The 26,618-nt window shown below is 45.5% G+C and overlaps 1 protein-coding gene across 3 annotated transcripts in view; it reads right to left on the bottom strand.

Annotated features, from left to right (window-relative positions):
* The window catches only part of SMG6 (SMG6 nonsense mediated mRNA decay factor), a 189,164-nt gene that overhangs the window by 80,072 nt on the left and 82,474 nt on the right, over positions 1-26,618 (bottom strand). For all 3 annotated transcript variants that reach the window (XM_019755458.3, XM_019755460.3, XM_019755461.3), the window contains exons 11-13: positions 22,607-22,723; positions 20,872-21,040; positions 9,315-9,516 (exon numbers count right to left, since the gene is read on the bottom strand). In XM_019755458.3, the coding sequence (XP_019611017.2) occupies positions 9,315-9,516; positions 20,872-21,040; positions 22,607-22,723 (488 nt within the window). The remainder of the gene's footprint in view (positions 1-9,314; positions 9,517-20,871; positions 21,041-22,606; positions 22,724-26,618) is intronic.

Genomic DNA, 26,618 nt, shown 5'->3' with positions numbered 1-26,618 from the left:
GTGAACATGAAATATGTTCAGGATATATTTATTGCTAAATGAACAAAGTAGATTAGAAAACAGTATATACAATTTGATTCTGTTTGTTAAAAAGAAAAAGACTTCACATTTATCCACCTATCTGTCCAGCGATCCGATCAGTATAGAAGGATCAAGGACTCTTTATTTCCCTTATTGCTAACCTTGACTTCCCTAGCATTTCTAAAATTAACATCTATTTCATAATACAAAGAAAGATTATTTTTATAATAAAAAATGTAAAAAGCATTGACTTCTGAGTTAAATAATTCTACTTTCAATATCCCAACTGAAATAACCAAACTGAATACACAGAGTATATCCCCCATGCCCCATGAGTCCTCCTTTGTTTACTGTGTTCACTCCTATGGCTGTGGTATCCTCCAGAATGGTGCCTGATGCATAGCAGACAGTCAATAGCTGTTACTGGGAAATGCCATCCATCTGCCATCAACCATAAGAATTACTGTCAGATGGACAGAGGATAGCAAGAAGGTCATTAAGAGCCAATTCACAGCTTCCCTTCCTAGGAAAGCAACTTTTTAAAAAACATCATTTTGTTTGATGTTAGTTCGCAGACATGGATTAATTTTTCGTATACTGACTTTATATCCAGCAACTGTTAAATTCACTTATTAATTTTAATAATTTATCCTTATTTTCTTTAGGTTTTCTAAGCATGTATCACATTATTTGCAAATAATGACAGCTTTATTTTTTTTCCTTTCCAATTATCTTTTTTAAGACTTTGTTTCTTTTCCTTGTCTTACTGTACTGGCTAGGACCTCCAACAAAGCTGAATAGAACTGGTAATTAATCACCCTTGTCTTGCTCTATTTCTTGACCTGCTTGGTGGTTATACAGTTGCTCACTTTGTGATGAGTCTTTGATTTATGCATTTCCGTATTTGTATTTCATAATTAAAACGGTTAAAAAAGAAAGAGAAAAAGAAAGCAGCAGGAGAAGTTAATGAAGAGCCTGGCAAAATTCTCCAGTTTGGAAGGATGTATTAGTTTCCTACTGCTGATGTAACAAATTACCACAAATTTAATGGCTTAAAACAATACAATTTATTATCTTACAGTTCTGGAGGCCAGAATTCCTAAAACCAAGGTGCTGACAGGGCTATGTCCTTTTGGAGGCTCTATAGAAGAATCTGTTTCCTTGCTTTTTCTAGCATTTAGAGATCTGCATTCCTTGGCTAATGGCCCCTTCCTGCATCTTCAAGGCCAGCAGCATGCTATCTCCAAATCTCTCTCTCTCTCTCTCTCTCTCTCTCTGTGACCTCTGGTTTTATCATCACATCTCCCTTTTCTGACTCTGACACTCCTGCCTCCTCATAAGGACCCTTATGATTACATTAAGCCCTCCTGGATAATCCCAGGCACATCTCCCCATCTCAAGATCCTTAATTTAATCACATCTGCAAAGCTCCTTTTGCATTGTAAGGTAACATATTTAACAGGTTTCGGGGATTAAGACGAGGGCCACCTTTGGTCTACCTACCACAAAGTCTGAGGACACATGCAGAACACTACTTGGAAGCCTTTTCACTGCTACAAAGCAGTACTACTTACAATCAGAGAGGGCCCAAGGTAAGTGGCCAGAGGGTAGAATTTCTTCTTGAAAATGGTAGGCCAGCTCCAGGAAGGAGGTCAGAAAGTGCCATTATCATTTATGTGAAACAAAGACTGGACAGAGGAAACTAGCTTTGGTATAGCAGCTCCACTATAAACAGAAGAGAAAATGTAAAAACTAAATTCATTTATTGAGATTGTACCACCTGGCCTCCTTCCCACTCCCTTCAGAGTGGTGACTTGGTATTTCAAACTTGTATCAACCACCTTTAGACTTGAGAAGGAGATTCTAAATAATATTTGGAGACAAAGAAGGCATCCAGTGAGACTCTACTTAACCTGTTCTGGACCAATTATCAGACCTGGGTAAATCTTTCTTTGTTTGAAGAAATATAAATGGCCAGAATCAGATTGTAGAAATCCAAGTTGGGGCCTATGAAAAGAGTTTGCAACATAAAAAAAGGGAGATCATAGCATGCAAAGAGACAGAAAGACAAAACATATATTTTTTTTAGGAAAAAAATGTTAGATGAAGAAGACAGTGTCTGTCTTATTCTTACAATTGAATTTTTAAAATCACAGAAACTGTGAAGTATGCTAAAAGATGAATGATAAAACAAAGACAGATAAAAGGGATCTGAATGAAAGGCAAAAAGTATAAAGGTTACAGGATAAGAGAGAGAAATAATATAAAGGAGCAAATAATGTAATAACAGATTTAAAAACTGAATTAGGGGCCAGCCCGGTGGCTCAGGTGGTTGGAGCGCTGTGCCCCTAACGCCATGGTCACGGTTCGATTCCCACATGGGCCAGCAAGCTGCGCCCTCTGCAGCAAAGATTGTGAACAATGGCTCTCCCTGGGGCTAGGCTGCCGTGAGCAGCTGGAGGTGGGTGTGAGCTGCTGTGTGCTGCCGCGGGCTGCTGTGTGCTGCCGCGGGCTGCTGTGTGCTGTCGTGGGCTATAGTGTGCTGCCAAGAGCAGCTAGTGGCCAGTGTGAGTGGTCATGGGCTACCATGTGTTGCCAGTGGCCAGCGTGAGTGGCTGGTAGCCAGCGTGAGTGGCCAGCAGCCAGTGTGAGCAGACGGCAGCTGGTGAGAGCTGCTGTGCGCTGCTGTGAGTGGCCAACCGACTGCCTCAGCCAGGAGGGAGCGCAAGGCTGGTAACACCAGCATGGACCAGGGAGCTGTGTCCTACACAACTAGACTGAGAAACAATGACTTGAACCAAAGTCAGGGGGTGGGGGGGGAAGAGGAGGGAAGTCGGAAGAAGGGGAAAAAACCCCCACTGAATTAGAAGCATTAAAGAGTAGAATCAGCACTATAAAAATCTGAATCAATTATAGAGAAGACAAACTTGAAAAGCCCTCTGAGAATGTAGAGGCAAAGCAGTATGTGATGAAAATGATGACAGAAAAAGAGATGTAGAGGACAAAGAATGGAGATCCAATCTATTAGGACAAAAGAACTTAAACAGACCATTAGCAATCAAGGACATAAGAGATGAAAACTTTTTTGGTCCAAAGACAGAACTGGATTTGCAAATTAAAAAAGCTCATTAGGTACCATGAAAAATTAAAGTACAGAGCCCAACATTAAACAAATCTTCACACGATTTGAAATTCAAGGTTAGAAAAAATTATGTTACCCATGCTGGGCTAAAATAGTTTACCTACAAAACAAGAAAAATCAGACTTTCCTCCAATTTTTTCTAATTATTAATGCAATGGAATAATATCTATAGTTTTAAGGGGGAAAAAGTTAACCTGAGCTAAGGGCCTTTTCATGTGGAAGGACAAAGTAGGAACAATTTCAAGACACAAATGTTCAAAAACTAGTCATGATGAATGTCCTTAATATATTGTTTAACGCAAAGAGCAAAGTAAGGAAGAGAATGTACACCACACTATCACTTTGATCACCTGTATATATGTGTATAAATATGTTTCAATGGGCACATAAGTGGTCTAAACAGACATATATCAAATTGCTAGTAGCGGTTATCCCTGGAGGATGGCTTTTGACGACTTTACATATTTTTGTGAATTGTTTGATTGTTTTGCATAATAAATATGTGTATCACTACTGTATTTTACAAGTCATCTTAATTTTAAAAAAGCATCCATGACATCTTTGCTGAAAAAAATTCCTCCATGCTGCATTTGAAGAACAGATGAATCAAAATAAACACAAAAATGGGAAGCCATAGAATAATAAGACAGATGGTAAGCTCTGAAAACACTTAATATAAATTAATTCTTAATAATTAAATTTAGAAACATAATGCAATTGGGTGCAAAAGAAAATGCATATTGTAAACTGTCCTAATTTTCACAACCTAAATATGGGATAGTCAACAGCTTTTTTTTTTTTTTCATTCTTGATGTTGATACTTTGAGAACAGAGGATCAAATATGCTTTTCAAAAAATTAGTCACTGGTAGCACTTACAATAAATATTTTCCAGACCACCAAATACCAAAGACATTTACCCCCAAACTGCAACTATAAAACAAGGGTATATAAAAAACATAAAACAAGAACAAAGCATATATTGTATGGTCCCAATTTTAAGAAAGGAAAAGAATAAGGACACACATATAGCATGGTGGGAAAAAGACAGGAAGGGCATATACTAAACTATTAACACTGGTTAATTTTAGGTGGCAGCTTATAGGTGATTTTTATTTTTTTGTGCTCTTCTATATTTTTTATTTAAAACATTTTTGGTAATTATATGAACAAACAACATGCCAAAAATGTCATTTAACAAATTGACAAGCCAGTAGTTCCAAAGGCTGGACAATTTAAGCCTCATCTTTAACCTCAATTATATATTTTATGAATGACAAAGCTTCCTGGGATCCTATATCCAGACAGAAAGCAAAGATGACTATAAAAATAAATGGGATGTGACATGAGACTTATAACATGACTTTATATCATGACTTGTAATGTATTCCCTAATCTAGCCAGAGTGGCCCTGGCATTAGCCTGTTCGGAGGTTCTTCACTTAGTTGTCATATGGAGGAAGACAAAGAACATCACACAGATTAATCTACCTTGGGATGCTAGAATGAGGATTGCTCATATCTGCTTATGAAATAAATGCTTTGGTATCCACTAAATAACTAGTGCTTTAGAGCCTAAGGAAAGGGCCTGTCACTGAATAGATCCTTGTTTAGTACCACCTATAGCTATATAGTCACACGCATATATTTTGAAGATGATTAATTAAGCTTTTTTTATATTGACTAAGACACAACATGAATTCATTATCTTTCTTCTAAAACAGTTTCCTTTCTATGACTTGTCCTATCTGCCTACAGGGTTGTTGGGGTATTGATGAGAAAATGCACGTAAAGAGCTTAGCACTGTGCCTAGAACATCATTAGTGACTGCAAGAGCTTAATTTTATTATTATTATGGTTTGATTACTTTTTCAATCACTTATGTACTATAATGTGGCAGGAAGGACACAAAGTTTTATTCATTTTGCTTTCAGGATGGCTATTTATTACTCCTTTTAAAAACTGTTATTATGAACAATACACACATATACAAAAGTAGAATACTATAATGAACTCAATGTACCCGTTTTTCAGATTTAGTAATAACGATCAATATTTAATCAATAATAATAATGATCGATATTTAATAAAGATCAGTATTTGGCCTTCTTTTCAGTTATACTCCTATCTGCCCACTTCCCTCTCCAGGGTACGGTGAAGCAAATCCTAGACATCAAATCACTCATCAGAGCGTGAAGTTCCGAAGTGATACAGACAAGGGTTCTAATCTTATGCTTCCTTCCTAGCTACGTGACCTCGGGTGGGCTACTTAACCTCTGGATTTAGGTGCCTAGCAGCCACTCAATGAACCTATGATCACTTCCTTTTTCCTGGTTGGCTCTAATTGGCTTCAACATCTGTGATGTTTCTCTCAAAATGTAACCAGCTCCACTCTATTGCTTTTACCAGAATCTGTACTCCTTACCTTACTTCTGAATAATCCCAATAGCAACCTGGTTTCTCACCTCTTGCTCATCCCATGCCTGGGTTTTCTACTGTGATTTGTTTATTTTAGGCAGATCACTAATCCTGCAAGATTTTACTCACAGTAAATCAAAAAGATCAAGGGTAAAAACAAATATGGGAAAGACTGCAAAGCCTCTCCTTCTTACAATGTACACTATATAAAAAAACACCACGAAGTCTGCAGTACTAGGTCCTGTTTTACACTACTTTACTCTAATTTATATGATCATAAAACTTTCACCCAACAGTCAAGAACCTACAAAACTAGAATTCCATAGAACGTGCTTGGGAAATACAGTGCTATGTTAACGTCAAATCAGTACTCCTTAAGCAACACCTTCAGGGGGATACTATCAACTCAACAAAATTTCAAGAGTTCCTCCTTAATTATAGGTTCAAATTAACTTACGTTTCTTCTCACGTTTATATATGCCACAAACTGCCTCCCAAATTAGGGTGATCTTTGTCTTATATGTCTGGATCTCTCATGTGTGTGTGCAAGACATTCTCAGTAATTATCTGTTGAACGATCATCAAGGCTGGACTGAACATGTGATTAATCTTGACCAGCAATAAAATTGCTCATGTTGCTGCTACTATCAAGTCCTTGAGATATTTTACATTTCTTAGGAGTGAACACTAGAAACTGGAGAAAATGTCTATCTTTTTCCTGTTTCTAAAAGGTCAAGAGTTCCTAAAGATTCCCTCTGACACATTCATAGTAATCTTCTAGGTCAGTCATGGAGAAATGAGTTTCTCATCATTCTTCACCCTTCTCTTGAGCCTCAGTCATCTCTTTTAAAAAATGAAAGTACTCATACCTAATTGACAGGCTTATTGTAAGGACTTAATAAAATAGCTAGTCCAGGGACTGATACGTGCTAGATATTCAAGAGATGTTAATTTTTCCCTGCCGTGGAGAATAAAGCAGAATAAAAGGAAATGAAAGGCAAGTAACACCTTATACAGGATAGCTAGGGAAGACCTCTCTAACAAGGTGACATTTAGAAGGAATGGGAGAGCCACATAGTCATCTGGGGACAGACTGTTTCTTCCTGGTGGAGAGGAAAGCAAGTGCAAAGACCCTTACGTAGGAGTGCGTGCCTTATTTGAGGAACAGTAAGGATGCCAATGTGCCTAGAGCTTATTGGGTACGAGGAGAGCAGTAGGAGCTGAGGTCAGAGAGTTAAGAGGGTATAGGTGACGTCAAGTCATTGCGGGCACTGTAGGCTGTTGTGAAAACTTTGGCTTTTATTCTAAGTGAGAGGAACAGCCGTCAGAAGGTTTTGAACAGAGACGTGACATGATCTTATTGATGTTTTAAAAAGATCATTCCAGTTGCGGTGCTAAAAATAGACTGGGGAGTAAGAGGAGGGAGGAACGAGAGAAACCAGTCAGAAGGCATTTTGATGAATTGAACTAGGGTGTGGTATTAAGAAAGAATTGTATCTGCATTTATTTTGAGAGTGAAGAAGACATAAATTGCTGATGGATTAGTTATGGAGATGTGAGAAAAACAGAAGAACCAAGAATAACCCCAAGAATTTTGACATGAGTAACCCAAAAGTCAAAGTTGCCATTTACCAAGATGGGAAGACTGAAGAAAGATCAGGTTGGGGGTGGGGGGAGACATTCAGGAGTTTGGATTTAGATATGTTATATTTGGCACACCGATTTCATAGTCCTTGAAGTGGAGCCCTACCTCAGTCTCAATGAGCTGTAACTGCCCCGGGTAGTCGGTGAATCACTACCACAGGCTGTGGGCTCTGTTCTTCTCGGCCAGATCATATACTTACCATATATAATGTTCTATCATATACATGTATCGTATCATGTACTATCTCATACACATGTATCATACACTGACCCCGACACTGGGAGAGCTAATGAGAACACAGGGCTTAGGAAATCTGAAACTGGCTAGGACTCCTTCGCTGGTCTGCACTAAAAGGCAGCTAACCCAAAAGCCAACTCCCACAACTACCCTCAAGAGTCAAGACCACCTTGTGATCACATAAGAAGAGAACCAGGATCCCCTGACTCCAGCCATGGTCCTCCACTTTCTCTTCTAACTCTTGAACTGAACATCTTCTACAAAGTGAAAACTGTTAGCTGTCCTCAGCCTCACATACTAATCCTATTCTTATCTCCTTAAACTGGAAGAGCAAGGTTTCATTCCACCTTGCACTGGAAAAGCATAAATGAGTATCCCTCTTGCTCTCACATTCCCAAGATCCATTAGCCATTAAGTGCATCCATTAGCCATTAAGTGCATTTTGATATGTCAATGTCTAGAACCTTTACCTACTTACAGAAATGTATCCAAAGGGAATATATACCAAAATTCTGCTACAAGAAATCACTTCATTGTTGATAGTGCAAAAAATTGGGAACAGTCCCTTGGTTCAATAAAGCAAAGACTTGGCATATAAAAGAATACTAAGTGAGCATCAGCAACGATTCCATGTGAGACTACATTAAAAAGTATTGAGTAAAAGAAACAGATTACAAATATTATGTATAATATGACCCCCAGTTTTGTTTAAAAAAGTGCATGCGTATACTAGAAATTAAATATGATTATACATGATCAGCAAAAAATAACAGTGGTGTTACCTTTGGGTAGAGGAATTATACCTAAATTTTTTTTTCACTTGTCTACAATGAACTTACAGTCAGTTTGTGTACTACGAACAAGTTTTAAAATTTTTATGTTTAATATAAAACCGCTCATATTTGCAGTTTATGTTTGAAGTTTAGTTTTTACTACTTGATTTAAAAAAACAAAATCTACCTACATGTCTGTACACATACTTCATCTAGGTCAAAAGACTTCTTCCTGAGAAGCCATTTGTGGGTTCTTCCCCCAAAGCCTCTCTCCCAGGGGACATGACGCTAACAACGCCACAGAAAGCTCAGTCACAGGGTTCCCCTGCTCAGCACAGGAGACTCTGCTACTAGGGTCTGTGGGTGCTACTTCCCCAGCCTAACAACCGCTGCACGGGAATGCGAGGCAGAATGAAACGCCTTGCTCTCTGCACCTGGCCGAAGACCCAACTGTTAAGCAGAGACTAAGAGTTGCATAGTCCCCACCAGGGCAACAGGCAATGGGCTTTGTTTTCTATAAACAGACAGACAAGAAAAAAGTTCAAGTTAAAACACAGTCCTCAGAGGAAGAAAAATAGAAACCAGGCAGCGGGGAATGCTTCATATTCCTAAAAGCTTTTTTTGTAAGTTAACACATGGTGTCTGCTTCTCTCTAGTCACCTATTTATCACTCTCCTCCTTAGAGAAGGGAAAAAGCCCTGGCTGTTTTCCTAGTGCAGAGTTTTGTGGCTGGGGGGAAGGAGGAAAGGGGGGAGGAAGGAGGGTGCTTTAAGCATGATGCAAACCATTTGGAGTTGAGTGAGAGCACTGCCAACACAAGCTGGACTATTTAAACAAGTGAGGAAATGATCGTATATACAACATGCCAGCAAGCACACACACACACCAAAGGAAGTCGAGAGGCTTTTTTTTCAGGACACAGAGCTAGATGTCAGCGGCTAAAAGGTCGATATTTTCCCTTAACACCCTTCTCAATGACTTAATCATGTTCCGTTTGCACAGAAAACTTCCCAAGAATAAAAAAGTCTGGAGAATTAAGAGGAAGGGTGAATGGGGAGTGATGTTTGGCCTGGGGCTGACCTTATCCGAGGTTTTCTCCACGTAGCAGGGGTCCTGAGGGGCAGCCAGCAAGGGGACAAAGCCCGAGAGAAGCCGATCCTCTTCCAGGATGAGAAGGGTGAGGTCATCGTCCGGGTCCTTGTACAGTGGCACCTCAGACTGATTCACCGCAGTCAGTATGTTACAGAAATCAGCCAGCATCGACCACACATCCACAGCAACCCTGTGAGAAATAAGGTAAGAAAAGAGGAGCAGCTCTAAAGAGGGACCAGTAAAGTATACTAAGCACTTGTGAGCAGGGTGGTGCTTGTGGCGAACGTTATCTACTGCAGGTATTTGCCAGGAAATCTTACCCCAAAAGCTAGGATACAAAATTGCACCCATGGCAGCAATCTGGTGAATATGTGTCCGTCTATGCAAAGTCAAAATTGATTAGGAGGAGTTTTTAATCCTAACCAGAGAGGGAAAAGAATTTAGAGAATCAGTTGCCTAATGCAGGTCCTGTCACCTTTCCAGATAGTGTGCCTGCGACACTTACTCAAACACTCTAGACACCCAGTGCCTGAGGCAGCTCCCAGAATTCCCCCACTCCTGTTCAGCCAAGTATATGCCACACAGACAGCAAGCGAGTGCCAATCTCCCCTCCTCTTGCACAGCCAGAGGGAAGAGTCTGGCTGTGGAAAGAGTCATGTGGGCTCCCCCCCACCCCAATGCTTTAGAAATCTCTTCCTATATATAAGCAGGAAAACACACACACCCAACAAAAACCTCATCCCTGGCTGGCCAAGCTTCCTAAGCATCCAGCAGCTGAACCAGTATCAGTGCCGTCTCGTCTATCCTGTTCCTTCTCCTGTCCCTCCCTTGTGGAAGGTGAGATACATGGTAATCGTCCTGGTTTGCCTGGGACTGTCCCAGTTTTAGCACCGAAAGCCCCACATTCCCAGAAACACCTCAGGCCTGGGCAAACCCGGACGGATGGTCATCCTAACTGCGTATCACCAGGTCCTGGTTGAACTGAGAAGAAACCTTGAAAATGCAAAGGCCAGTTCTCCCCCGTTCAAACTCCAGGGGAGAATTATAAAAAGAAGGTTCATTTTTCTGTCACCATTTGTCAAAAATCTACTGTGGTTCAGATCCCTGCTTTGGTGGGCACTAAGGATCCCTACAGCTTTCTTTTTTCCAGCCCAGGACATACGTAGCTCAAATAGCCAAACTGTGGTCAGATCCAGAGCCTGCCAAGTCTACAGACTTGGCTGTCTTCCCCAGAGGACCACCTAACCAAGGAGTTTGGAACAGGAAGTACCCTATGGATGCTAAGCTGTACTCCAAAAAAAGTGAGACCCATAAAAGAATTACAAAGAAAAGCTTTACAACTAGGTTCAAGAGGTGGAATGGCAAGAGGCAAGAAGCAAGGGGAGCTATACGAGCGACCTACATCCTGGAATCTTCCCAGACGAGTTACTGCGCATGAGTCAAATCTACTAGGGAGGGGCCTCAGACCTAAGCAATTTGTTTCTCCTGGAGACTAGGAACCTTTGGGAAGTGGCAGAAAAGAGGGCATTCAAGGGACATACCACTGAAGGTGATGCTGGAGGAGAAAATGGAGTAGAGGTGTGGGGACTCCCTGACTGGCTCCAGGTGGAAGGAGCCTGCACTGGTTTATTTACTGTAATCACTGCGCTAGGAAAAGGCAATGAAATGAAACATCTTGTTTTCAAGAGTGTCCTGGGAACCAGGCGGAACACAGCCCCATTAATCACACAACGGCACATAATCAACACACGTGTACTGCAGAAGTAACTCGCTTCACAGGCTTTGCCCAGGAAAAAGGACATGATTGGGAAGAATCACCTGAGGGACGAGAGTTTTTTAAAGCCTCTCTCTGCACAGACACCAACAACCAGACTCATTCACAAAGCTCCATCTTTTGGCTCAGCCGGGTTTGGCTGTCAGAAATGTTTAAATATGGAAAAAAATAAACAGTTGCAACACGTTTCTGTGCAGAGATCTGCCTGAGCCCCTTTGTGATGTAATGGGAAACGCGGCATTCAGGCTACCAGCTGTAGAATAAACAGAACTTCGAGGGTTAAAAGGAACTGAACTTTCCACGACCCCATCTGCAGAGAAGAAAATAATAAGAGGAATGATGCACTGCCCCACAGCTCTGATAGTTTATCCTCCGGTCCGGCTGCAGAGACAAGCACCGGATGTGATAGGGCTGCTCGGGGCCGCCTCCGAGGTTAGCGCTGCCCATGGGAGACGCGCAGGGAGGCTCTTCCAGCTCCCCACTTCCTCCCCCAGTGCCCTGCTGGCCACTTGAGCCCACTGCCTGAGTCCGATCCCACAGCGCTGGTGAGCTCTGGCCAACAGGCACTGCTCGGCTGCAGAGCAGCAATTTGGAAAATAAACAGGAAAGACGACAGTGAGAAGGAAGAAGGTGAAAAGTCTCCCAGCTGAATTCTTGGCTTGGGGGCCTGGGTTGGTGCTATGCAGGTCAAGCCTGCTTCAGGATGCAGTTGGGGGTGGGAGGTGTGGGCAACAGCATCCCCGGCCAGGGAGAGGCAGCAGAAAATTACCCACGGCGGCCACAGTGGGAGGCCCCACATCCCTCTCTCATCCTCCCACCCCTACCATCTTGGATCCAAGATGAAGAAATATGTGGTACCATGTGGTTCTCATTACCATGCTCCCCTGTCCCTTAAGGCTCAGATAAACCAAAACTGACTCCTCCCAGAGATTGCTGGCCACCACTAGGGACCCCTGCCCACATTTGCCTTTTGCCCATTACCACCCACCTTGTGCCAAAACCTGAAGACTCACTGCAAACATGAGGTGGATGAGAGTTCCTACTTCAGTGTGGATTTTTAAGACAGCAGCTGGTGCCAAAAGACATAGGATGTGTCCTGAGTTCCCAACTCCGAAATATAAAGCTACACTGAGCAGAACCAAGGGAAGACACAAAATGCTTCAATGATAGATCATTCCTGCCCTGATCCATTCAGACTGGTCTTGTGTTGGAACTCTGATTCTGAGTAGCTGCTTTCTTCTGGTATCTCTGGATTGCCCAAGATCACTTCACATTTCATCATCAGTTGTCTCCTCCCTCAGCACCACTGACAAGAACACAGCTAACTAGGCACCCATGGCCCGTATGGTGACTCTCCCCAGAAGGCGGGGAAGAGGGGAGTGTTAGGAAAGAAATACTAAAAGGAAGAGGTACTCTGAAAAACTAGGTGAGATGCCTGAACTCAAAAGTTAAGATATTTGCAACAGGATGAGGTAATTCCTGGAACTTGGGCAACTTCACCCGGCTTTACCCCAATCAGGCCTCCGGGCCGAGAGGTCAGTTCCGTGGGTGAACACAAGGTTTCCTGAGTAGAAGGGGAAAAGCTTAGCTTTTTCCTGCTCTAGTTCCTTATCCCAGTTAGGAGTGCCTTCCAACCTTCACCCTACAGCAGCCCTTGAATACTAAGGATTCAAGGTTGGCCTGGGCTAAGGAACCCAAAGTCAAATTCTGGTGGCTATGAGCAACTTGAAACAGCTCCCAATGTTTTACAAATGCTTGGGAAATGACTCCCCAAAAGGTTTTTCAGATAATGTCAAACCACTTTTGGTTCTAAATGGACCCTCCAGAGCGGTATGGGCTCAAGCAAGTCCCTTGGGCTTGTTCTGGTCCCAAGTCATATTTTGGGGAAGCTCCCAGAGCCCACGAAATCCCACTAAAGTTAGGGTGCCTTCTTCACCTAGCAGACACAAAGCAGCCAGAGAATATGAAACTGTGTCCAATGAGTCCGTTTATGGCTCTCAGAATGGTGGCAAGGGAGCCTCTTAGCAGCTGTGATGTGATTAGTGAGCAGGGATCAGCAGTTGCAGGGTGACCCAGTGGCCCAACCCCACAGAACACACCACACACCAGGCAAGCAGACCCCTGGCTGGAGTCTGAACACCAGATCCTAGCTTGGGACAGACCAGCAGTGGCTAGTTAGAGGTATGCACTCAGGACCAAGGCTCACTCACTTCCCCACAGACATGCATTTACTTACTCCACCAGGAAAGGAAAAAAATAAGAGTTAATTTACTTTTTATTGCCTCAGAATTCCAAGGTTTAATGTAGCTGTCAGTTTGAGTGCAGTGCAGCTGCTGGCCGATACAATGCAGCCCAGGCCAGCCCAGGTGACTGGGGAAACACATTTCACAGAAATGAACCAACACACACTCTTGCTGGTTGTTTGGGGGATATTGACTTGGGGAATCAGATTAACCCTTCAGGCTGGGGTTAGTTCTGCAAACAGCATGAGAAAAACAGCTTTAGTCCAAGGAACTGAGAAGCCCTGGTGTCCGGTGGGCCAGTGGATTTCTGTGTTTCTGTAATTTTGGGAGTTTTCTCATACAAGATGTTATTCAGCTATAAGATGCTCTGAAAGATAAAGGTATGAGATATGTGAGGCAAGTAATACCACAACAATCTATCTCCTTCCTAGAACTCAGAAAAAAGGGGCAGATCTGCCAGCTTTATAGGGAAGAGGTCAGGTAGGAACCTTTCGGCAAGCTCCATCCAGGGCGGGACCAAGGGAGGAGACAGTTTGGAGAGTGGAGTATTCAGGCCCAACCAAGGCTCCGGCCATCCTTCTGGCAAGTCTAAGGAAGACTGAGCCCTCACACACCCCTTCATATTTTTACTGGGGGAACAGGCTGACTGGTGATTAATATCAAGTACAATGACCCCATGTTACAAGCCTGCAGGGGCCTGTGGAGGTGGCCATTTCCTGTGTAATACCAGCTTGTTTAAACACTAACATTCAAACTCCACAGCTGCAGAACAAACCCGGAAAGAGTTGAGTGAGAAGAAGCCCTGCATTGTGTTTCGGAGCTATGGAAGATCAGAGAAGTAGTACAGATGGGAAACGAGTTGGGTCTTTTGGTTCCTGGGGTGAGGCGCTCTGGAAATATAGCCAAGATGGCATGGAAACTATGAAGCTGAGAAAGAGAAAGCCCATGGACTATAGACACTAAGGGAAAAGATAAAAGGCCATAACAAGAGAAATGGTCTTAAGATATACAATATCCTCTTTTTAAAACTTCTTTGCCTATGGACCATTATACTTGAGCCCACAACTCTCGACATATGGTTCAATGGCCAAAATGAGACCACTGCAACCCTGGCGGACTTCCCATCCCACTGGAGAAAATTGCAGGAGGTAAGCAGAATAGCAAAAATGGTCCTGCCTCCAACAGGTCAACTTGGGCCCTTGGGAGCGTGCCCAACTTAAATTAATTCTGCCCAATGGAGCAAATCAAATTCTGAAGCTCAGTTACCCACGCCACTCCAAGAACATAAACTTCTCCATGTTCTCAGCAGTGCGGCTGGAGCTCTACGGCTAACAACAGGTCACGCTAACCTCATTCCAGGGTTTCTCAAGTACCTCTACTGTGCCTCCCTCAACCTCTATCTAGGTCAGCGCCTCATTTGATTGCAGTTCTCCCAAGCCGCACTCATATGTATATCCTGTCGCATCACTATGGTGTGTTAAACCCATCAGCCCTGTGTGTTTGGGAAAGAGCAGCCCCCAGGGGACCGCGACATCTCCACGGCATGAGTGGAGCCCTCGGCGGCCTCCCTGGTGCGGATTCTCACGGTTCCTGCCTGTCTAAATTTTGAGCTGTAACCACTCCAACACGTCTTCTTAGTTTAGCACACACTGGACCCAAATAACCTCAGCCCAGAGCTGGAAAGTACTCTCCCTGGGGTCAGCTGCTGTACCCTGCTGGGGTCAGACTGGAGCCTTAGGCCAACACCCCTTCCTCTCCCAAGGAGCCCTGTGGGAGGAGTGGGGAGGGGACAGAGGCTCCTGCCGTGGGAGCAATCACGTGTGCCCCACACTCAGCACTTGGAGGAAGAGGAACCCCCTGGTGCCAGGCTGTAGTGCTGACGCCCTAACACGGAGCCAGGGAGACTGGGTGGGGAGCCAGGGTAGCAAAGGGGCTTCCCACAGTCACCACCACTTCCTTCAGGGAAGTGCTGATGGACTATTACTTAGTGACCTCCTAAAATGCCCTTTTGGGAAGACGTATTAAGCGTCCTTGAAGGGGTGCCGATTAGACCTGGGATTGGTTATTTCAGAACTGCCCAGTGAAATAGCTGTTTTTTAACTCAAGAATTTCTATCTCATCCATAGGGTCAACACATGTAGGCTCCCTGAGGAAATGAGCTTACTGCATACTCCCTATGTATCCCTACGTCTCCCTATGTAACAGCACCTCAGAGGGCTCCCTACAAGTCTTTTCCAGCATGCTCTGTAGACTATACAAGACAAGCCATGGAAAAGCAGCAAGTCCAGGAATTTCTGGAGTTTTTTTTTTTTTTACAGTACTCCAATCCAACAGTGTGATAAATGCATCCGAGCTACAATTAGGAAGATATATAGCATCAGAATGCGAAGGTCTGGGCAGCCTGGTGAAACGCGGGCTCTCCAGAGCCCCAGCTATGTTTCCCATTATGTAACCCTGGTCATGGGCAGACAGCCAGACTCCAAATGAAAAAGAGACTCTGGCTTGGCACTGGTTCTATTTTCCTATCCTCATTCGGGGTCAGCGCAGTGTCATACAGCTGCAGAGAAAGCTCTGGGGATTAAACCTGGGAAAGCCTCCAAGACCAGGACCTGGGTTCAAGTACCAGCTGAAAGCAATAAACCAACTGCCACAGCTGGGCTAGGTTTGGATGTTCTCAAAGTCCCCTGACTCTTTCACTTACTGAGAACTAGAGATCAAGATGAGGGAAGATTTGGCTTCAGCAGAGACTATGAAATGAGGTAGGCTGTCCTACTGCCCTTGCCTTGCCAAAGGTCCTGGGATGCCAGGGGTCACTGAGCTTAGGCTCTTGGAAGACTGTTGCCCTGCTCCTCTCCATCACCTGACATTCACAACTTGACTCATGCGCACTTAGTAAAGTGGGGAATGGCTGCCTCTCCCTTCTAACAGGAGGCCTGGCACAGAAACTGTGCTCCCCCCTCCTCTCTCACACCCCACAAGTAGGTGGCCCCTCCAAACACTGTGGTCTGTTCTAAATAGACCAAAGCACTTGACACTGTCTCTCACAGTGGCCCAAGGCAACTTTCCACACCCTGCTACAATCCTCTGTACCAAAATCTCCTGGGATAGAAAGCCATCTCATTACAGCTCCTAACAGGTACAAATGGGAAGCTAACCTACTTACATGTTGACCCTGCACACAATACTTACTAAGTACCATCGTGTGGGAAGGCACAAATGGCCCTGAAATCCTGCCCCCATCACTCTGCAGTGTCAGTGATGTTCTGTCACGTCAGCCCAAGTGTCGCACAGGTGCCTAAGTGGCTCTTGCCTAAGAAAAGCAGACCTGACCAGAAAGAAGAGGAATATGGGCAAGAGGAGAGAACCAAGGAGACTGAGGGTGAGCGCTGGAATTCCCCTAGGAAACGAGGGGATGCTGTGAAACGACTCTCAAACTGTACAAGGAAGGGAGGTAACAAACTAGAGACAGGGAGAAGATTAAATAAGGGTACGAGTGTGTCAGGGAGACAATCTGGGGGTGGGGGTTTCTGGAGGAGAAGCAGGCTATCTGGCCACCTTGTCTTGGGATCACTGAGGAATCTATCTTCACAGAGAACAAATGCAGGCAAAGACCAACGCAAGCACACAATGTAGAGGCGCCGAGTGGAAGCCATTTCCTTCCTCCTCTCCTGAGAGCATTCCTGAACCCTCCAAAATGAAGATCACACAAGGACCTTGAGAGTGTCAGAGGGATTACTATTCTGACACCTACAGAACTATCTGCAGTATGTGATTCCTTATGGCCTTAAAGAAAAGGCTCCAATATATGAAAGATCAGTAGGCATAAGATGTGACTTTGAAACCCACAGAACCACCACACCTTGCCAATCTTTCAACCATAGTATTTACTCAGTAAGTGCTAGGCAGCTATATGAGAAACTAGAAAGGAGGGAGATAAATTCATATTCCTCTTTTCCAATGCTTGGATCTGAAAGCTATGAGGTAGAACCACACTCAGTGGTGGTCAGGTTAGGTCTGCTCTGTCCAACAGTGGCACCAGCCCTCAAACCACCAGGCCTTGTGGTCAGGCCCCAGGACAGTAAGGCCCCTCCTTTATGCTTAAACTTACATTCCAGAGCCAACCAGATGCTGTTCCTGATGGCAGAGAGGGACAGCTCAGAAGGGAACTCGATTCTCTACCACACTGACGTCTCTCGTCCAGGCTTCATCAGAGAGTAAGTGGTGCCCACAGCTATAGAAACTTGTTTACTGGGCAATAGGATTCAGTATACTATTTGGTCAGATTTCCTTCCCCCATGAAGAAATTTAAAAAGACGAAGCAAATTTGACTGAAGAGTCCCAACCCCCTCTGCCTCTCTGTAGCCCAGGAGGTGAAGCCCAGCTGGGGATGGCTGTAGCTCGGGACCACGTGCCCAGCTGCTGATTGAGCCCTTGCCCAAAGATGGGCAGCAGCTCGCATAAGCCGGCAACGGGCCATTTGCTACAGCATCCAAAGAGAAATCAGACTCAGCACCTCAAGCAAATGAGGCCCAGCACTTCCTGTGTGAGCTTTCCATTTCTTCAGCCAAACAAAAGCCAAAGAGAGCAAGGGAGGGAGGCGGGATGAAGGGAGACGGCTGCAGAAGAGAGTTAACAGGCCTGATAGCCCAGGATATGGGTAAACAGGGGCTGGATGGACCGTATCTAAGGGACTTGTGGTGAGGTGACCCAGGGAAAGCCCAAGCTCCAGGGACAGATGGTCTGCCTCCCCACCCCCTGAAAGGAAGGGAAGAACACTCGGTGATTCTCGCACATGCTCAGAAGCAGTGGCTTCAGATATTTGGAGAGCTGAGCCTTTCTTTGTCATTTTTCTTCCACAACTGCAAATCGCCTAGTTGGCATTATAGATTAACGGCCTGAAAAGTTTGAAGCTGTACATGTTAACTCTTTGGGGAACATGGTGGGAAACAGCTGACCCCTAGCCAGAAGATCTGTCAGTTCCTTTGTGTGGCCCCAGCTGCCTACTCAGGGCTCAACCCTGGCTCATCAGGCCTCAGCCTGGAGTGCATTTTGGAAACCTAGGAGAGTTTACAGAGGAGGATGCAGAGAACTGTTTGATGCTGTGAACATCTCTCACACGGTTCGAGTTAGAGCCGGGGGGAGAGGGGGGGGAGGGAAAGAGGGCCAAACAGTCCAGGGGCACATCTTGGGGTGACGAACAAGAAAGCTCAGTAATTGCTGGCCAGAAATCTCTGCTGTAACATTCCCTCTGTGGGGCACTCCCAAGTCCAGGGCTCACATGACTAGGCCCCAGCCCAGAGAAGCACCCCTCTGCACTCTCAAGAAGTGCCGTCTGCAGGAGCCTAGGTCTTCATACTGTATTCTCCAGTGTTTTCCCCCTCCCAGAGGAGCACTAGAGAAGAATGATGAGATGCTGGGTATGGACGCTTGTTACCAAACACACGTACATATACCCAACACAGAGCCGAAAGGAGCTCTGCGTGCACTGTACCTGCCAGAGACCACAATACAGAGAACGGAAGAGGGAGGGAGGGGAGAAAAGTAGAAGGAAAGGAGAAGCAGAGAGGCAAAGACAGAGAGACACAGAGAATCCAAGAGAGAGACGGAGATAGGAAGAGAGAGAGCGAAAGGAAGAGGGAGGGAGAGAGTTGAACAGTCAACAGAATTGACCAGAAAGGGGCACCTACATGCAAATACATTAAGACGCTACTGTGCAAACATGAACACACACACCGTGACACTAACACAGAGAAGAATGGGACACATGGGAACATGGATATAGATCAGGAGTTGGCAAACTTTTTCTGTAATGGGCTAAACAGTAAATATTTAGCTTTGTAGACCATAAAGTCTCTATCGCCACTACGACTCCTCTTTGGTGCGGTGTGAAAGCAACCACAAACAAAGCACGAACAAATAAGTATGGCTCTGTTCCAATGCGACTTCACGAACACCGAAATCGGACTTTCATATCATTTCCACAAGTAATGAAATATTCTTTTTAAAGTTTTTTTCCCCAACCATTAAAAACACGTAAACCATTTGTGGCTCATGGGCCATAGTTCGCCGTTCCCTGGTATAGACACACACAAACACAGCAGAGGCAGACAGAGGCAGGCAGGCAGGGCCAGGCAGGAGGGGTAGGCAGAGGCAAGAAGGCAACAGGTGAGGCAGGCAAGAGACACAGGTGCAGCAGGGAGAGGCAGGTGGGTACAGGCAGACCCTCACACACAGAAGTCCCCCCTCCAAATGAGAGACCCAGTCATGGACAAACATAGACACAGGCGGTCTTGGACATAGACATTAAGGCACACATACAAACACACACTCCCATAGGACACAGACACACACAGAGACATGGAAAGGACCAAAGCAGACATGGGCTGACATGGGCCCAGCATCAGACACAGACACAGACGGACATGGATACGGGCACAGAGACATAGAGACACAGACACACATTGCAACAGACCCCTCATGGGGACACATGAACCCCACACATAGACCCACACAGTCAAGGACAGACAGAGACAGGTACGAACACAGCCTATGGACACATACACGACAGGCATGGACAGGTCCAAATGAAAGACCCTTCGGTGGACAGACCCCCAGAGACAGAAACACAGACCCTCACACTCAAATACAGACAGATACACAGAGACAACCAGACCCAAATAAGCACACACACAGATACAGTGCACCACAGATACACACAAGAAGCAGCCGCATGTGGTTGTGCAACAATGTGAATGTAAAGTGCCACTGAACCGTACACTTAAAATGGGTAAGACGGCAAATTTTGTTATATATATATTTTTACCATGATTAAAAAAAGAAAGAAAAAAGTCACACAAACACGCAAACAGATCTACATAGATACTCCTAGGCATACACACTAGTACCCTAGCCCAACACACGCCACACCAACAAATGCTTGGACAGACACCACACTGAAACACAGAGACAGGGAAAGAAGTGAATGAGGAAAGAGGTGCATGAGCTCCCCACTCCCCACACACTACAACGTGGTGCGTGCGAGGGAGGAAGGCAAGGAGACAGAGGGCGCAAGACAGCACGAGAAGCAGAGAGAAGTAGCCTGAAAGATGCATAGAGATAAACCACAAGTTTTAGGGGTTTTGGGGGGAGAGAAACAGACAAAGTCTCTCTCACACACATTAATATACATCCAGAGTCAAAAGGCAGCGCAGAAACAGTGAACATGAACAATATAAGTGAATGAGAGAACAAGAGCAAGAAAAAAGAACAAAACAGAGCACGCTAGGGAGAGAAAAAGAGACTGAGAGAGGAGGAGGAACAAACCAGAGAACAGGCAAAAACAACCTTCAACATCAAGGGACAAGGAAAGTGTTCAGAGAAGGGGAAAAACAAAGTTCAAATGAGGAGGAAAGAGAGAAACAAGGGGCTGTGGAGGAGAGGAAATGAAGAGGAGGACGGGGAGGGAGCTGCGGGAACGCAGGAGGGCCAAGGCCAGCGGCAGCGCTGAAGGAATGAGCAGCTGACTCACTGTGAGGGCAGGTCCAGGGATGTGGGCGGAGGATTCCAGGTGTGTGGGTAGCCGAGCATCCAGTCTGACCAGACTTTCACGCTGGGGAGCAGTTCCTTCAGGTCCGGGACGAAGGAAGACACCTTGATGTCATCTTGGTCATCCCCGTCCTCAGGAGAGGACAGCTGAGCTGCAGAGGCAAAGGGTGAGAACTGGGCCTATGTCTGCTGTGGCCCCCGAGTGAGGCCTGGGGCGCTGGGACGGCAGCAAGCTCTGAGGGAAGGGAGACCAAGTCGACAGGAAAGCTGGGCCCCGAAGCGAAGGACAAGTGCCAGCACCTAAGAGGATTCTGAAAAGCAGGACAAAGAGAGAACCAGTGCACTGGGTCTGCCCCTGCAGACAGCTGTTTCTGCTCCACCTGTGGCCTGGCTGAAGTTGCTACTCTGGCCTCTAGCAACCCCTTTTAGCTTTCTTTCCGCACAGTACTGAGATGGCACCAGAGTTCCTGCCACAGCTGCATAACCTGAATTTAATCATGAGGAAATTGATCAGAGAAACCCAAATTGTGGGACATTCTACAAAATAAATGGCCTGTACACTTAAAAATGTCAAGGTCGTAAAGCACAAAGAAAGATGGAGAAACCACTCCAGATTGAAGGAGACTAAAGAGACGTGACATCTAAATGCAAAGTGTGATCCTGGAGTAGATCCTAGACCAGACAAAAACATCTTTTTTAGGACAATTGGTACAAACTGAGTAAGGTCTGTAGATTCAATAATAGTACTATATCAGTGTTGGTTTCCTGAATTTGATAACTGTAGTGTCATGTAAGAGAATGTCCTTGTTATTAGGAAATACACAGTCAAGTATTTGGGGCTAAAGGGCTACCATGTACGCAACTTACAATCAAATGGTTCAGAAGTAAAATAGTAAGTGTAAGTCTAGTGTGTGTGTAAAAAGAGAGACAACTTGAATCAAATATGGTCAAATGTTAACAACTGGGGAATCTGGGTGAAGGGTACGAAAGAGTTCTTTGTATAGTTCTTGTAACTTTTCTATAAATTTGAAATTGTTTCAAAATTAAAAGTTACCGCGACCCTCCCTCCCCAAAAAGGCAGCTGCAGAGGCTGGAGGCATTCACAAAGCTGATGTGGCAAGAGGATGAAGAGGGCCTTCACTATTCACCAATACTGATCCAGGAGCTGAAAGGAAGGTGCAATCTTCAGCCCAGCCCTGCCTTACACAGCTCAGCAATCAGGCTTGGAATTCTAAGGGCAGCCTTGAAGGACATAAGACACTGCTCAACCCAAGGGATCAAAATAGCCCCTGCTCTGGTCCAGTGAGTCTCCCAAGATAGCTGGTCCACAGCGGTTATAACACCCACCAGGTACCAGACAAAGGGGGGTATATAGAGGGGAGAAACCAAAACATCCATGATGAACAAAAAGGGAAACTCATTTTTCTGTTTTTTAAAAGTGGCAGGAACATGCAGCAGCTCATAGATACAGAAAAAATGCCAACTACGAAAGGAGAAAAGAGGGAAGGAATAGTTCCACAAGGAGGAAAGAGGGCCCCAGAGGTAATCAGACTGCAAGAGGAGGTGGGATTAGTTAGGTGGACCAAAGGAAGAGGGTAGATTGGGAAGTGGAGAGTGGAAGATGAAGACACCGAGAGTAGCGTGACATTCTGAGCTTGTCGGGATAGGGCCGAGGCAGCTGGAAGGCCAGCCAGTCAGGGGGGCCCTCATCTGCTTACCTTTGGCAGACTCCTTAAGTAAGTGGGTACAGCGCTGCACCAGGAGAGAAAACATGGCCAAGCCCAGGGCTGCGGCTTGCTCTTGGATCACAGAGCGACACTCCTCCGAGAAGCAGTCTGTGGAGAGGCAAATGACACTGCATCAGTACGCTGGGGGGCCCAGGGCTACTCTTCCTGGCCTAAGTCACACCCTTGGTCACTTCACTGAGCTCCTTTTCCTCACTTTAGACTGCGGGGAGTAACGTTCCCTCTCTCGAAGGATAGTCGTAGGGCCAAATACAGTAACGCACGCAGAGCACTTACCCCGATGCCTGGTGTATGGTAACATTATTAGAGGAATCAACTGTGTACCTTCTGCATCACATCACTTCCACAGCACGTTACTCCAAGCTGTGCTGTCTGAGCTGGAGCTGCAGGCTCTCTGTTTCAGTTAGCTACTGATAATGTGGAGCCATAGTAACAAGAACTCATATTTAATTAATTCAGTTTCTCTAATGTAGAGATAGCAGGAGTACAATCACCAATTAAGAACAGAAAAATACAAATGTTAAGAGTATCTTCTTGAATCACCATCCTTTGGTTCCATCCTAACCTCCTCTGTGTTCCTCTCCTAGGAGAACACATATGACACTTATAAATAATCTATTTTCACTGAATGAGTTACTATTATATAGGACAGTGCATGGTATACAACAAGCACTTAATCGTGTTAGTGTTTATTTTCACAAATTCTTTCTCCTAGGGCTACGCAATGAATCTGGCTCCTAATACTAGCACCCTTGCCTCCTTACTTTCTCAGCCTGGCTAACTTCCTTCTGGCTGCAGGTCAGTGAAAGGACCCACCGTGGTGCTGGCCAGAGCTCTTATTTGGCAAAAGCTACATGTGCACCCCGAAACCGCTGCCTCACCTTCTCCTTGTCAGTGCCCCTCCCTGGGAGCCACTTCCTCCAGACTTGAGAGGAGTCAGTGACAAACAGAAGGCAGCAGTCCAACCTGCAACCTCAGAGGAGGAGACACCCAATACACGCAGGAGATGAAATCAGGGGCCAGGCTCACTTACTCTGGCAGCAGCTAATCTGTTAATTCCCTCTGTAATACAGGAGAACTCTCAAATCTCTGAGTGTTAAAAGGATAATTAGCCACATGTTGTGCTCTCTGTCCCTGACTGCATTTTAACCTTGACAGTCAAGGGGGAGCCCTCTTCCCTCAGTCTCCACTGACACTAGTTTTGTCAATGGGCCTAACTGAGGTCTCTACTCCAGGAGATACTACACAACCACATTTATTCCTAACCATCTTCACCACAGGCGCAAACATGATTGGAGTATACAAAGCCAGCCCCAAACCACTTTAGAAAGCCATGGGAGTGAGAAGGAGCAGGCTACTGCTCAGAAGGTCCCAACATATGAATAGCACCTTCTATTGTGGCTTTCCCACCAGCCTTCCAGATGCCCACTGGTTCCGAATGTCACCCTCTAACTCTCCAACTCAACTGCGGCAGGCAGTGAGGAAGTGGTAACAATCCATGTGATTAGACTAGATCACCACTCTCATTCTTCTGGTAAGGCCCTGAAACTCTGTTAGAGACAGAAAACAAGCATCTAAGAACCAAGAGGAAGGAGGATGGAAAGTAGGAAAGGGAAGATGTGTAAATCATCCCAAGAAAAGTTGCCAACGTCTCCCCTCCACCCCTTCGATAGGCGGCAGCACTGTCTGTACCATCCCAACTCAGCCCAGGCCCCTGCCAAGCAGTGCCAGCAGCCTGCCTCTAACTGCCAACATAGCCTGCAATGAAGGAATAAGTCTGGAACAGAGGAGGCTGTGATAGGACAAGTGGAGGCTACGTCCTGGTGGGTGACACACCGAGTACACACTGGTGTCCCCTCATCAATTAGGCATCTTAGGTAGAAGTTACCTGCACACAGAAGGCCCTTAGAAGAAATGGGTGTTTGCTCCAAGAGACTGGTATATCGAGAAGCCCAAAGCTACAACAAGACACTTATTGGCCTGGACAAGATGGGGCGGGGAAATTACTTTCACCAAGCCCATTTCTGTTTTTATGACATATAGCAATCTCTGGCTAGACTATTTCTTAGAATTCAAAGTGGGGGCTAGGGCTCAAAGCGAAGCATGAACTGCTTAAGAACAATGATACCTGTGGCCTCTGGGGAGTCCAGGCTGGCTCCTTTTTTAAGCCTCCTGCAATAGAGCCTGGGGACCAGGTGGGGGAACAACTGGCGCCTCTTTGCTGTTAGGTCTAGAAGAGCTCAGTGGCCTCTCAGAGGAGCAGCTGAAAGGCAGCTTCATGACAGCTGGTTTTTGGCCATGGTTAGATCACCTCAGCCCTTTTTCCACCTCTCACCTTCTCAGAATGGCCTGAGAGCACTCCCTGATGGGTGTCTGGTCCGACTGATGGGGAGGTACAAACCACTAAGTTTTACTGCTCTGATCAAGTGGGTGGCAATACCTCAGCTCTGTGGGGGTCAGAACGCCTAGGTTTCAGACAGCCCTCTGAATGACCACTTCATATGGAGTCCTTTCTGGAAGGCCTGCCCTTCTTCTCCATGGCTCCACGGTACCACAAGCATATCCTGTGCATCTACAATGTGCAACCCTATGCTGGGTACTGTGGAGAACACGGCTACAAATAAATCAGGGTCCCTATAACTGTGGGACATTTCAATCAGGTGAAAAAAAATAGTTATTTAACCACGTAACCATGGCAACAAAGACCCAGTGCCTCCAATAAGAAATATCTTAAGTGCTACAGTAGCTTCAGGAGATGCTCTTCCCCTCACGCGTGCTTCTGTGGGCTAGAAGCCATATGATGCCATTCTTTGAAAAGTATTCACTTTTTACAAGTAAATAGGAAAACCGTATCCAGGTTCCCAGAGTCCACCCACTTTGGGGCTAGACCTGGGAAACGGGGCCCAGTCTGATGAATGCCCATATATATCCCTGGAGTAGGGCTGGGCCAGGCCAACAAATGATGTGGGTGGGGGAGGAAAAAGCATTGTTTGCCTTGGTATTTGCCTGGGTTCCTCTGGCTTTGTGTCAGGTAGCAGGAGGCTGACATGAGCTGAGGAACTCATTAACATTGTGAGACAGCCTTTCCCCTTCTTTCCAAAAGCAGGTTTGCTCAAGGGTTTAGGGGGATGGTTCTGGCTACGGAAGTCAGATGGAAATATTTCTTACCAAGAAAGTCACCTGAGGTCTGAACTTGGTTGTGCCCTTTCCCACATGCTCTCAGATGGGCAGGTGACCATGGCTCCCACTATTCCTGCGGCCAAATACCTGCTCAGGCTGAAATACTCTTCTTGCTCCTATGTAACAGGGAGACTTTCTCATTTTTCTGAGAACATATTCATGGAAAACATAAACCAACTGTCGTCAAAGTTGTATGAAATCAGGAAATGGAGCGGCCGGGAGAAGGCTGCCATGTGGCCGGATGTTATGTATTTCTAATTAGTGCTATACATCTTTCAACAGCAAGTGTCCTTCTGCTGGGAAACACAACACACTGCCCTTGTTATTGTAACTGTCAGAGAAGTGCTTAAACAGATAATCTCCAGGAAAAGTGATAAACACGTCCCCTCTCCCACCAGTGTGTGTGCGACGGTGCTGCCAAAGCAAAGCTGTGCTTGACGGCTCCAGGATGGCAAAGCATCCTCCTGCAGGAAATGGGAGTGAGGCAGGAGGGGTGGAGAGGGAAGAGGAGGGGAGAGGCAGGCCCACCTGCTTGGACACTTTAAGCCCAGCCAAGGGACAATGGTTCAGAACCATCGCTTCTGATCAACTCCTGGGTCAGGGAGAGATTTGGAGGAAATCAGTATCAGTAGGGATGAGGTCTGGCCGGTCAAAAAAAGAAAAAAAATACACACACACACACACACACACACATCTGGCAGTAATGGAACAAGCAGAGTTCCCCGGGTGCACACAGCCAGCTTCCTGGCAAGAGGAGAAGAGTAATGAAGGGAAGACACAGGATGGATGACACATAAGTCTGATA

This window comes from Rhinolophus sinicus, chromosome 12 (assembly GCF_057876585.1).
Source record: "Rhinolophus sinicus isolate RSI-liver-muscle chromosome 12, RSI-T2T, whole genome shotgun sequence".
Classification (NCBI taxonomy): Eukaryota; Metazoa; Chordata; class Mammalia; order Chiroptera; family Rhinolophidae; genus Rhinolophus; species Rhinolophus sinicus.
The sequence above is the reverse complement of the archived record's forward strand: the minus strand, read 5'-3'. Positions and strand labels throughout refer to the sequence as shown.